The sequence below is a fragment of the Furipterus horrens genome, unplaced genomic scaffold (genome assembly GCF_987537825.1).
Source record: "Furipterus horrens unplaced genomic scaffold, mFurHor1.1.pri manual_scaffold_3, whole genome shotgun sequence".
In the NCBI taxonomy this organism is placed as follows: Eukaryota; Metazoa; Chordata; class Mammalia; order Chiroptera; family Furipteridae; genus Furipterus; species Furipterus horrens.
The window spans coordinates 160,030,389-160,043,781 of NW_028327173.1; the positions used below are offsets into that span (position 1 = coordinate 160,030,389).

The following is a 13,393-nucleotide window of genomic DNA, read 5'->3' on the forward strand; positions in this document are numbered from 1 at the left end:
ATCAAAACTATGAACATTAAAATGACAACAAACTTACAACTATCAACAACTGAATCTAAAAAGTAAAAACAAAATCCAACTAAGCAAACAACCAGAATAGGAACAGCCCATGGACATGAACTAAGGGGGGTTGGGATTACTGGAGGTTAGTATGGCACTGGGCTGAGGGAAGCAAAGGGAAAAGAAATTGAGACAACTGTAACAGCACAATCAATAAAATATACTTTAAAAAATGTATAAAAATATATATATACTCCTAACTCTGAAGTTAATTTTTCTAAAATAAATTTTCAAACAAAATTCCTTTGAGGTTTGCTTTTTAAAGTAAAAAAAATAAAAATGATTTTAAACTTCATATGAAAAAAATTGGTATAAAAATTTAAAAGAAATTGGTGTAAAAACCAAGGAAATTTTTGAAAAAGAAGGATAATGAGGAAAGATTGCTCCTACATTTAAATATTTAATAGCTAAAACACTTTTAAAAGGTATGGTACTGAAATAAGAATGGAAAATACAAAGGAAGAAGGCTGTAGTAAGATAAGAGTTAATAATAGATTAGTGTTAAAAAGAAAAAAATTGTTCAATAAACAAGGCTGGGATAATTAACCAATCAGAAAAAAATTTAAATTAGTCTATTATCTTATGGCATTTACAAAACAAATGCCAGCTGTGGCAGGTGTGGCTCACTTGTAGCATCATCCCGTAAACTAAAAGGTCGCAGATTCCATTCCCAGTCAGGGCACGTGCCTAGGCTGTGGGTTTGGTTACCAGTTGTGTCATGTGTGACAGGCAACCAATTCATGTTTCTCTCTCCTTCCCTTCCCCTCTCTGAAATCATAAACATGTCCTTGGGTGTGGGAAAAAAGTAATAACATAATAAATACCAGATGAAAAAAGCATTATACGTGAAAAATGAAATAAATATCTGGGAAAAATACATGTGAGTATTCAGCTACTAGTGGATGGAGGAAGCTCTTTCTAAGCATAACAACGAATGTTACAAGCTGCAAAAAAGTGGACAGATTAGACTACTTATAAAAATAAAAAGTAAATAAGCAGCAATCTTAAAACTTTTTAATAGTTAATATCCTTACTATATAAAGGTTCATAAACCAGCTACCCCAATTCTGATAATCTATATTAAGTTATAGGGTCAAGAATGTTTACTGCAGTGTTATTTGCAACTGCTCCTCTGTTCACAAATTGTGTAAACAATGGGACAAATGTGGTTAAACAATAACAAGAATATACACATGAGAAAAGGCATTAGAAAAAATAAAAATAACCAAAGTGGTTATTTTTCGGTAGTGAGATTACCGATGCTAGTTTTCTTTTTTATACATTTATAATCATCTGCCAAAACTTCCATTATGAATACATATTACTTTTATAAATAGAAAAATAATATAAACACATTAATAATTATTTTCATAAACACATGTGATGATCAGAGTTCCAAAGTTTCAACAAATATAAAAAGTTTACAGTCATTTGTAAATTAAACTGTCTTTGTATGATGAAAGCCCCTTAAAGCTTTCTGGTTCTATTAATATCTTAATGTAGCATGAAAATACAGTTAAAACGATCCAAATGTCTTAGATTACATCTTCAATTTTTCTCTCGGAGGGATTTTTAATGACTACTGACTTTTATATAAATATATCTAAACATCACTACAATGAATTACACAAGGGTCCATATGCATTAGGACTAGCTTAAAATAAAGGTACATTTCATATTAATAATATTTTTCCAGTGAATATTCAGAAGAAAATCTGTTTAAGATTGGTTATTCTACATATGGTAAGTTATTACTCAGGAAACCTCGTAAAGGCACTCAAATAGGATGATGAGTAGTCTAAAAAGCCTTTAGGAAGGGACAAAATTTCTCTTAAAATCTTTACAGATAGCAAGTGTTATTTTGTATATAACTGAAATCTCTCCTGCAATTTAACATATTTTCTTGGAAAAAAAAAGAATATACTCCAGTTTGCTTTCTTTAGAAAACATAATTTTAAAACTTTTAATTAGCTATTTCCTAATACTTCTTGCCTGCCTGTAGTCTCTTTTTAATATCTCTCAAATTATTTAAATCCACATGGCAAATTATGATTTTAGGCAATGTATAATCAAATGAGAGAAGAGCCTGGATCTCTCACATGCTGTAATTCTGTGGAAATAAACATATTTTCTTTTTAGCATCTGTTGCGCTGTTAATACATGTTACTGTGTCTTTTATAACACATATCATTTGTATGCATGTATACTAATTATATATAAACAAATTCATACTTTGAGCAGCTTATTTATTCACATTATGTGGGAGTCTTAGCCAACTTTACTTCTAACAACTTGCCTAACCTTTTCTACCCACTCCGTTTGATATTCCTCAAATTTAACAAGTTTGCTTTCTTACCTATTAAGCGCCACTCACAGAATCTGAGTTCTAGGCTTATAGCCACCCCTAAATAATTCTGTGCCACTGGAAGAGCCACCTGACTTCTCTGGGTTTTAATGTGGGACGGGAGCATACTAGAAGACTTACCAAGTCTTTCACAACACAAATTTTATCATCAATGGCAGGGATCAGATTCCCTTCCAATTAACCTTAATGTTAAGTTAGTGACTACTATGTGAAAATGCTGCGGGGAAACAACAGTAAATAAAGTATGTTCTTAATGAAATGTTTTTTGAACTAAAATGCCCAGACTCATATGGATTATGAAGACAGGCATAATCATTAACATAATTCTTTCAAATTTCATGGACAGAACTGATATTTCTTTCCTTGTCATTATTATCAAGCATTTCCCTTACCAACTACGACCTTTTTAAACTCTAGTCTAGCTTACTTTCTTTCAGCTGTTGATCTCTACTGAACTGCAAATTAACTGCTCAAAATTGAAGCACCTACTCCACATACCAAAAAAGATGTTTTTGTTCTATTTTGTTCAAGAAAACCCTTTAACTTTTCTTGTGAAAAAAAATTATAAAGATTTATAGGAACCTTAAAAAATGATTTACTAGAAAAATTCAGGAAAATATTATAGAAAAATATAATGATGCCTTGCCAAAGGCAGAAAACTTGAAGGAATATAGAACTGCACTAATGAAGCAGGGTCACACTTTCACAAACTAGTTACAAAGTGGTGTGCAGTTAAAGGACATCACTTCAAAAATATGTAAAATATCCTGAATTGCCGTATTAATTCATTATGGTGATGTCATACATTTAATTTGTCCAATTTGTCTTTTAGGAAATCAGGGTTTCAACATACCACACATTTGCCTAATATTAATTAGCTTTTAGTGAATACATATTTGCTTCTTTGTAGTGTCATAGAGTTATCTCTATTTTAATGAACTTGAAGTTAGTGAAGAACTCAAAATATATGAGTATATATACGTATCACATTCTTGTTGAGTGCAGAAGCTGTATCTTATACATTGTATTCTCAGAACTTATTACAGGGTCTGGCACATAGCAGGACATGGCAGGTATTCAACAGATTGTTATGGACTGAGAGAAAGAACTTTGTAGACTTGGATCAGATGCACTCTTAGCTTTAATTTTCCTAAAGAGAAAAATATCTAAAGCTCTTCAGTTTAACTTTGTTCAACCCTTGATCATTTCAGACATTTTTCTCTAGCCTTTCTCCAGCTCCATTGTTTTTTAAGGTGAGGGGATCAAAATTTTGAATGAGGGTAGAGAAAGTTTTCTTCCTAGATACCAATAACCTCCTTAGTAAGTGTAATTCCTCTGCATCATCTTACACTGGGTAACAGCAGCACTTATTTAACACTTTTCTTCCAAACTGTATAAGTTATTACAACACATTAATGCTTACTTACTGCTTTGACATTTCAATACCAAGAAATTTTTGGTTTTATTTACTCTGCCTGAATAAATCTCTTCTTCCAAATAAATTATCGAAATGTTAAACCAGACTAGAGTTAGCATCTATTAACTTTTCTCTCTCTAGAAAGGCCCATTAGTCTCTATGCTTTTATTTCCTGTCTTTAAATAAATTATCTATGTAACATTTGCCTATATAACAAAATTATATTGTCTAATATGTGCAAGCCACACAACACTCCTGAACACTATTGTTTTATTTGGTTGGTATGCGGAAGGATTTTAAAAGGTTTGAATGTATTAAAAGGCCTTTAAGAAGTCTAAATTTAAAAACAAACAAAAAAATATGTTTTAGCGTTTCCATATGTACTAACTTATTTACTGCCTTCCACTTTCCTTCCAACTCTAGACACACCTTCCTGTTATCCTTAAGAACTCTACAGGAATCCTCTTATTCAGCAATCCTATCCCATTGTCCCTTTACCTCCAGTATCCAGATGTACTCTAGAGTAATTCTTTTATTTGGTAATCCTGTCCTTTGTTACATATGTTACCAGAGAAATTTAGATGAAGGAATAGAAGAGATTTCTAAATTAAACTCCTATATATCACTGTGTTATTCACCAATGAAAAATCATTGTAGCCAGGTATAGTCCTTAAGCTCTTTAATACATTAGCATGCCTGACATATGTACATAATACTTACTTGTACTCATCATAGACTTCCTGTTTGGGTAGTGAAGTCTCAGGATGTTCCTCTAGAGTATTCCGAATCCAGAAAAAGGCATGCTTTTGTTGTGCCCGACTAGATGACATGGCATTCTGATCACTAATCATAGAACAAAAACATGTTTTAGCTGAACTAGACAGCAATTCAACGACAATTTTTGAGCCAGGTCTAAACGTTCCACTAAATTATTATGTGTAAACACACTATGAATGAGCAAACCAAACTCAGGACAAACAACAGATGCCCAGTTATCTCTATATGTCTTCCACCCGTGGATGTGGGTCATTTTCTATAGCTAGTGTCTGACTAAAGTTAATGCCCTGTTCCAGCTCTCCCCACCATCTCTAGATGGAACATTGACAACATGAAGTATTTGTTGTGGCTAAAATGATCTCTAATTGGATATTTGCTCACTTACTTGCCTGTTCATTTGCCTAAACTTACCAAATCATCAAACTTTAAAAATAAAAGTATGGAAGCAATTATTTATTTTCTATTTGCTTAGCATTCTCAAGTAACTACCTAAAATCTCACTAAAGCACACTCGATGCTCCAAACAGAATAGAATTTTTTGTATAAATTATGTGAATGAAATTAACTGAGAAATACTTAAGAGGGTATAGAAACTTTAAGAACAGAATGCATGACCCAGCAACGTTTCTCTAAAGTTTCTAGATGAGACAATAAATATTTTTAATAATGAAACATAATAATACCCACAAGCACTTAAAACATCTTATATTTATCAGAAATTCATGCTTCATACAGGCAACTCACTTTTTTCTTTTTAATATTCTGTGTTATGCTCACCTGATAGTAACTAAAGAACTCCTGAAGTTAATTTATTGTTCACAATACTTATGTACTTATTCTTTGGTTTTACTGCATAAATATATGAATCTGTTTATAAAAGATAACCCACATGCATTTCATAGCATTTACCCAGGTGTACAAATAAATTAGCAAAAACTATAAGTAAGCACTTAACCAAATATGATCTACTGTTTTGCCATTCTTTTTTCTGATGATTTTAGAAACAGTGTTAACAGTAACAACCAAAACACACACACACACACACACACCACTTACATCTTAGGTATCTCCTATACACACTGTACTTAAGGCAAAGACAGACAGAGAGAGAGACATACCTTTTCTCTCCATTGCTGAGACCAGAAGGCAGCTGAAGGTAGAGGTAGAGTTTCTCTAGGTCTGTAAACTTCTCAACTTCTTGCTGATTACAAAGGATTAAAAAGAAAGATCATTTTAAAAACACCGTTTCTCATTTAAAATTTACTAACACCTCTGTAAAAACAAAAACAAAAACAAAACAACAACAACAAAAAGACTGGTCTAAATGTAAGCCAGACTGAATGAATCAACCACCAATAAAACCTAGGCTTTTTTTCTCATCATTAAAATAATACAGTTAAGCTGTTTGATAAATATATTGCATGTAAAAAAAATTAAGGAAAAAAATGTAACCTTCCTATGAATCCTTATGTTCTAGGCCTAAATAAAATCATAGACCAATGCCTAGATAAAAGTTTACTACTTTTAATCACATTTAAGCAATGACGGTTGTACAGTTATTACCAGAAAAGTACTAGACTGAGAGTCAAGAAAATATTTATTATTAATTAGTTTTAGCCTACTCATTTAACTGGCTATGAGATTTCAATGCTCTTGCAAACTTTCCTTAGAACTACAAAATGGATGAGATGATTTCTAGGATCTTTTCCTAATTCTCAAAAAGCCAGAACACGTGACTAATGATGTCACCTATGGATGGAAATTGAGGTTTAAAAATAATGAAGTATAACCAACAGGTCTTCCTGCACTATGCAGATATACAGTAGTCCCTCTATATCGCGGTTCACTTATCGCGGCCTCAATGTATGGCGGGATTTTTAAAAATATTATATTTAATTATTTATCGTGGATTTTTCACTATATTGTGGGATTTTGTGGTACTGTATACGTATGTTGTTAAAGTTACGTAGGTTTAAGAGTGTAGAATATGTTTAAAAACATAAGCAGTGTTTATAAAAGCGTGGAAAAGGTTAATAAAGGAGTGGGAAAGGTTAATAAGGGACTGGGAACGGTTTATAAGTGTGTGGGAAGGGTTTATAAAGCCTTAAAATATATATAAACACTAAAATAAATATAAGGTTGCTACTTCGCGGATTTTCACCTATCGCGGCAGGGGCTAGAACGTAATACTCATGATAAGTGAGGGAATACGTACTTATTCTTTGCTTTCCAATAGCAGCTGTCATTTGGAGAACTGACTTGTGTGGTTTTCTATCACTATTGTTCTGCCAACTATGTCCTTTTGTCTATACATGTACCCTTGAAAAGCATTTCTGCCATAACCAGGACTATACAGCTTTCTTTCCTAGCTGAGTTTGCTTTAAATAAAGCACAAATCCTATTACAATAAAAATATAGTAAAATTTTGGTAGCTGGATTAATTGCATTGCAATTGAAAATATGAACACATTATTTGAATTCCTGGTGGCAGCATTTATTCTTACATAAGAAAGCACAGCTTAAACATAGATCCAAATTTTTAAAAAGCTTAAAATGGTATAACTTAGCCTATTCTTATTCTCATCAGAATTCATCTATAAAAAAGCTTAACTTTACAATTTTTCCACAGAATAACTTAATCTATCAATTACATGTAAATAAAATAACTCCTAAACCCACATTTTTTCCATTACACAGTCTGTGGGGTATTTTCCAATTAGCTCTCACTCTAATACCTAAATGGATTTATTAGCATTGTTCTTGTAACTTTTCCCTTTAAACAAAAACAAACAAACAAACAAAAAAAGGAAAACACATACACATCTCCTTTCTCAATTTCTACTTAACACTTTTGGGGGGAAAAAACAAAAACAAAAACTTTACTTGAGGACATGTTTATTGATTTTGGAGATACGGAAAGGGAAGGAGAGAGAAGGAAAGAAACATCAGTAGAGAAACATCAATTGGCTATGGCTGCTTCTCTCATACGCCCTGACTGGGGACTGAACTGGTAACCCAGGCATTAATCCCTGACCAGGAATTGAACCCACAGCCTTTTGCTTTATGGGATGCTCCAACCAAGTGAACCACATCAGCTATGGCAACCCCTTCTTTACTCCAGTTCTCCAGTGTTCAGTTTTGGAGTCTATTTAATTTTGTTCCTCTTTGTGCATTCCACTTGAATCCTTTATTTATCCCTCTTAACTCTTTCCCTCATATTCTCCCTCTACTTTATTTTTCCAGCTACTATATTAGTCTAGGTCTGTAGCTGTATTTAACAATGAAGGAAATTTTATTTAGTTATTTATTTGTTTGTTTCTATTATCTGCCATTTTCCACAAATGATTTATAATAACTATAAAAATATTGCATATCACAACATATACAAAGGATGGAAATATATAGATGAACAACACAATTGTCCTTGCCTTTAAGGAACTTACAATGATTCTCAAATTATTAAAATGTCTAACTAGCTGGTTTCCCTGCCACCAGCATCTCCCCACTTTAATCTGTCTTAAATATAGTTCCTAAGATACTTTAAAAAAATATATTTTATTTATTTATTTTTAGATACAGGGGAAGGGAGAGAGAAAGGGAGAGAAACATGAAGTGTGGTTGCCTCTTGCACGCCCCTAACTGGTGACCTGGCCTGCAACCTAGGCATGTGTCCCGACTGGGAATCGAACCGGCGACCCTTTGGTTTGCAGGCTGGAGCTCAATCCACTGAGCCACACCAACCAGGGCAGATACTTTTTATTGAATGTTATTAACATCAACCACAAGTGCCTGTCATATTAAATCCATAGTAGGTTACAAAGCAAAAACAAACAAACCAAAAAAACCTTAGTATCATTCTGGGCAAAGTCTGGGAAAATGTAATACAAAACATCATTTCTGAATAAGGAAAATGTGATATATATACATAATGAAATATCGTTCTGTCATAAAAAAGAACAAAATCTTGCCATGTGTGACAGCATGGAAGGACCTTGGGGGCATTATGCTAAGTGAAATAAAGCAGACAGAAATAGATAAATACTAGATGATCTCTCTTTTTTTTTAATTAATTTTTTAATCCTCACTTGAGGACTTTTTTTCATTGCTTTTGGAAGGAGAGAGAAATATCTATGCGAGAGAGACCTCCCCTTTGCACCTGTACCAGGGATGGTATGTGCCCGTAACTCAGGTATTTGCCCTGACTGGGAATCGAGCCCACAATCTTTTGATTACCAGACAATGCTCCAACCAACAGAGCCAAATCGGCCAGGGCTTGTACTACCTGTTTTATGTGGAATCAAAGCAACCACCATCAACCAAAGAAAAAAAGCAAACCCTCTCCAACAAGCTAAATGAATATAGAGAACAGACTAATGGTGGCTTGAGGTAGGGAGTGGAGAAATTCAGTGAACAGGGCAAAAAGGTACAAATTTGCAGATATAAAATGAGCCATGGAGATGTAATGTACATCATAATGACTATAATTAATAATACTCCATTGCATATTTGAAAGTAGCTAGGAGAGTATCTCATCACAAGAAAATATTTTTATTTGTAGCTATGTACTGTGATCGATGTCAACTGGACTTCTTGTGGTGATCATTTTGCAATACATACAAATACTGAATCATTATGTTGTACACCTGAAACTGATATGTTTACGTTAATTATAACTCAATTAAAAAAATCAAAGAAAAAACATTTTTCGATAATTAAGAATTAAAAAAAAAAAACAGTTTGTATTGCTGGAGAAACCTTGGATTCTATAGTTTTAAAATTTTACATATGCTAAAGAAAAGAACAGAGAACAAATTCCAGCAGGAGTTCAGAAGATAATACAAATTAGGATACAGCGCCAAAGAGATGATTTAAAGACGTCAGAAAAAGAGTTTTGAGAAAGATCAAACTGTCCTGTTTGTTTGTTTCCACCTTTCAAACAATGAAAACTTACTACTGTCAATTACAATTTCATTTGTTATATGTGGGATTCAACACACAGAAGAAAACAGTAGGGGAGTTTACTAATACTGACACTATCAACATTCTGTGAAGCACATGGGAACAAAGTGACTCCAGTTTGTGTGACGGCATTCTAGCCTAGCAATGCTGAGTTCGCCAAGAATACTTTTGGTTTTGGATATACTAAGTCATTTATGGTTATTATTTACTGGCCTCCAAAACAATGATCAGCAGTGTAGTAGAGAATTTAACCTTATTTATCAAGGCAAGAATATCAGGTGACAAGTATGTTAAACATCAGATTATTTGATATGCTTTGTAAAGATTTAAATGTCAAAAAATGGAGTTTGTTCCATGTTAAGATTCATTGGTTGTCAAAAAGAAATATTTTGGCTGGATTTATGAAATGAAGGACCAAGTCACTCAATTTTTAGAGCAGTAGAAAAAAGACCAAAGCATAAACTTTTAAAAACAATAATTTTTAAATTCAGTCATAAAAAGGAATGAAGTACTGACACATGCTGCAATATGGATGAACCGTGAAAACATACTAAGTGAAAAAGCCAGCCCTGGCCAGGTAGGTCAGTTGGTTAGAGGGTTGTCCCAATATGCCAAGGTTGTGGATTCGATCCCTGGTCAGGGCACATATAAGAATCAATCAATAAATGCATACACGAGTGGAACAACAAATCAATGTTTCTCTGTCCTCTCTGTCCACTCCCTCTCTCTTCCTTCCTCTCTCCCTCTCCCTCTCTCACATTAATAAATAAAAATTTAAGAAAAAAGAAAGAAAAAGCCAGACACAAAAGGCCATATATTGTATGATTCCATTTCTATGAACATTCCAGAATAGGCAAATCATAGATAGAGAGATTAGTGTTACCAAGGATTTTGGGATGGGAAGCAGGACTGACTGCTTAATGGGTTTACTTTTGGGGTGATGGCAATGTTTTGGAACTGGATAGCTAGTAGTTGCATAACATTGTGAATATACTAAATATCACTAATGGTAAATTTTATGTATTTTACAAGAAAAATTACAATTTTTAATACAGCTTGGCATATTTGGCAGACGTATCTGACATATCTGGTCTAAAACTTCAAATGACAATTACCAACATTCTTATTCATTAAACTTAAAAGTCTTAATTTTCTTGAGTTGAAGAAGTTAAGCTTTCAAAAAGTTATTGAAAATGGTTTCAAGTTTCAAGGGAACCGCAAATATTATCTAGTTTATTCAATGAACTAAGGTGGTAATTACCTATTATTATCGTTGAAAATCTTGCCCAAAAGCTAATAAGGACTTCTCTCTCACACAGTTCAATCTTTACAAGATACCCAAAAGGAATTCTGGAACTAAAGTTTGATTTTATATGTCAAAGACATTCCAGAAAACCACTTTTGAGAATTTTGGTAAAAATCTCCATTTACTCCAAATAAGCAAGGAGACCTTGTGTGCCATCACTTCATTCACGTAAGCATATATTCATGAAACTTTTTTTCAAACCCTTGGCTATGAAAATAAAGTAATGCTACAGACTTAATGTAGCAAATGACCTAGATATACTTTACTTTTTCACATCCTGGACAGAAAAGCTTGTGGCTAACAATCAGACTCAACGTTCACTTAGATATCATGTGATCCAGAGGAAAATAAAGGTGTAATACAAGATATGCAAAATCAAGTTACTTTTGGAAGTTCGAGGTGAAGTTTGGTGTTCGAATCCTACCACTTAATCTCCTTTTCTTCTGGTTTCCTTCTTCTGAAGGAACCAGTAGCACAGAGCTATCTAATGCTACCGTGAGGGGCACACGTAAGGTGGTGAAAAGAACATGGGACACAAACAGTGTTCATCAAATATCCCATCTGCTCAGACAGAATTTCTCAGCTTCCTCTGCAGTTAGCTTAGGGCCATGAATTGAGCAAAAGTGAAGTATATGATTTCTCAGCTGACACAGTTAAGAAATTAATGCATTACCTCTATCTTTCCCCCCCCTTTGTGATACCGTTGAAGTCATTTGTTTCCCCTGTGAGGCTATAACATGGACATGTCTGTCAGTGTGAGTTCCTGAGGGACTATGTGGAGCAGGGGCCTCCAATGATTTGTGCAGTACACATTATGTGAATGAAAATAAATTTTTGTGGTTAGGCGACTCATATTTCGGACTTACTTTGATATAGCAGCATAGCCTAGCCCATCCTGATTAATATGGGAAATTAGATGGTTTCACTCTAGCACTTCTGAAAAAAACTAAAGATCACTTTTATATATGCAGATAAAAATGTGGGGAATAAAAAAGGGTCCTTCTCCAATTTAAAACGCTTTAATTTATTCATTTTTAGAATATTCAACTTATTTTGAAATTATATTAAGCAAGAATATATAATGTTCATATTTATCAAAATGGGACATGAGCAAAAAATTTTTTTTTAAAAGAGGTTCAGAAGCACCAGTTTAGAATACATAGCCTTCAAGCTCTCTTCTACCTTTTACTTTAATAATAATATTAACCTAGTTAAAAATTAAAATCTAATAACTTTTGTACACATGACCCTAGAGTATACCTGTTTATCCCTCTATTTTGGGCCACAGCATTACTCATGAATTTACACTCACTAAATTTGCATTTACTGATTTTCTTTTTATGTTTTTCATTAGCAATACTTTTAATACTTTAATATCCTACTTAAAATTTAAAGATAAAAGTACCTCAAATAAAGTTTACAAAGTAGGTATACATGTATCACTATCCATATTTAAAAGATGCTAACTTTTTGCTACATCTGGTTGAGAATTCTTTGACTTTTCAACAGATTTATATCGTAGTGTTATATGGATTGAAACCAATTCATTCATTTCTCTGATAAGTAGTTAGTTACTATAAAAACTCACTATTTCAAATAGTACTGCAGTGAAAATCCTTATTTGTGATGGCTATATCCCTGTGCGAGCTTTTTTTCTATGGTATGCACTTAAAAGTGTAAGTACTTGGTCAAAAACGATGTATATTATCAATTTCATTGGGTAATTTCCAAATTACTTCCCAAAACTGTTAGACCAATTTATATTTCTCACAACAATGCTACAATTTCTCTACACTCTTGTGAGAACTAAAGATTTAAATTTTAGCTAAGCTCATGGATACAATTATCCAAAGTACCTCATTGTTTTACTTTAATTTTCTGACAGATGATCAGACTGAGTATCTTTTCATATTATTTATCATTTGAGTTTACTCTAATAGAGTAGTTATAAATTTTAGCATGCATTAGAAATGCCTGGAGAGCTTGTTTAAAGATTATAGGACCCCACCTTCAGAGCTCCATGGTTTCTGATTCAGTGGGTCAGAAGTGAGGTCTGAGAACCTGAATTTCTAATAAGTTCCCAGTGATGCATATACTGCTGACCAGGATCACATCTGATGAAACATTTCTCAAGGAACTGCTCATTAAAAATGGGGATAGGACTTCCGGTCAAGATGGAGGCATAGGTAGACACGCTTTACCTCCTTGCACAACCACAGAGAGAATTACAACTATTTCTCAAAACAAATAACCAGAACCATCAGAAAATTGAGTTGTCTGACAACCCAGGATTTAAAGAAGCCACATTCATCCAGAAGGGTGCCTTTTGTAGAGAGTCAAAGCAGCTCTACCTAATATACAAAAACAAACACAGGGAAGCTGCCACATTGAGCAGACAAAGAAATATGGCCCAAATGAAAAAAAAGAACAAAACCCTAGAAAAAGAACTAAACCAAATGGAGATATAACCAACCTATCAGATGAAGTGTTCAAAACACTGGTGATCAGG

At 33.4% G+C, this 13,393-nt stretch overlaps 1 protein-coding gene across 1 annotated transcript in view; it reads right to left on the reverse strand.

Annotated features, from left to right (window-relative positions):
* The window catches only part of RFX7 (regulatory factor X7), a 111,205-nt gene that overhangs the window by 26,284 nt on the left and 71,528 nt on the right, over positions 1-13,393 (reverse strand). The window contains exons 4-5 of the mRNA XM_090270647.1: positions 5,738-5,820; positions 4,563-4,685 (exon numbers count right to left, since the gene is read on the reverse strand). Of these exons, the coding sequence (XP_090126773.1) occupies positions 4,563-4,685; positions 5,738-5,820 (206 nt within the window). The remainder of the gene's footprint in view (positions 1-4,562; positions 4,686-5,737; positions 5,821-13,393) is intronic.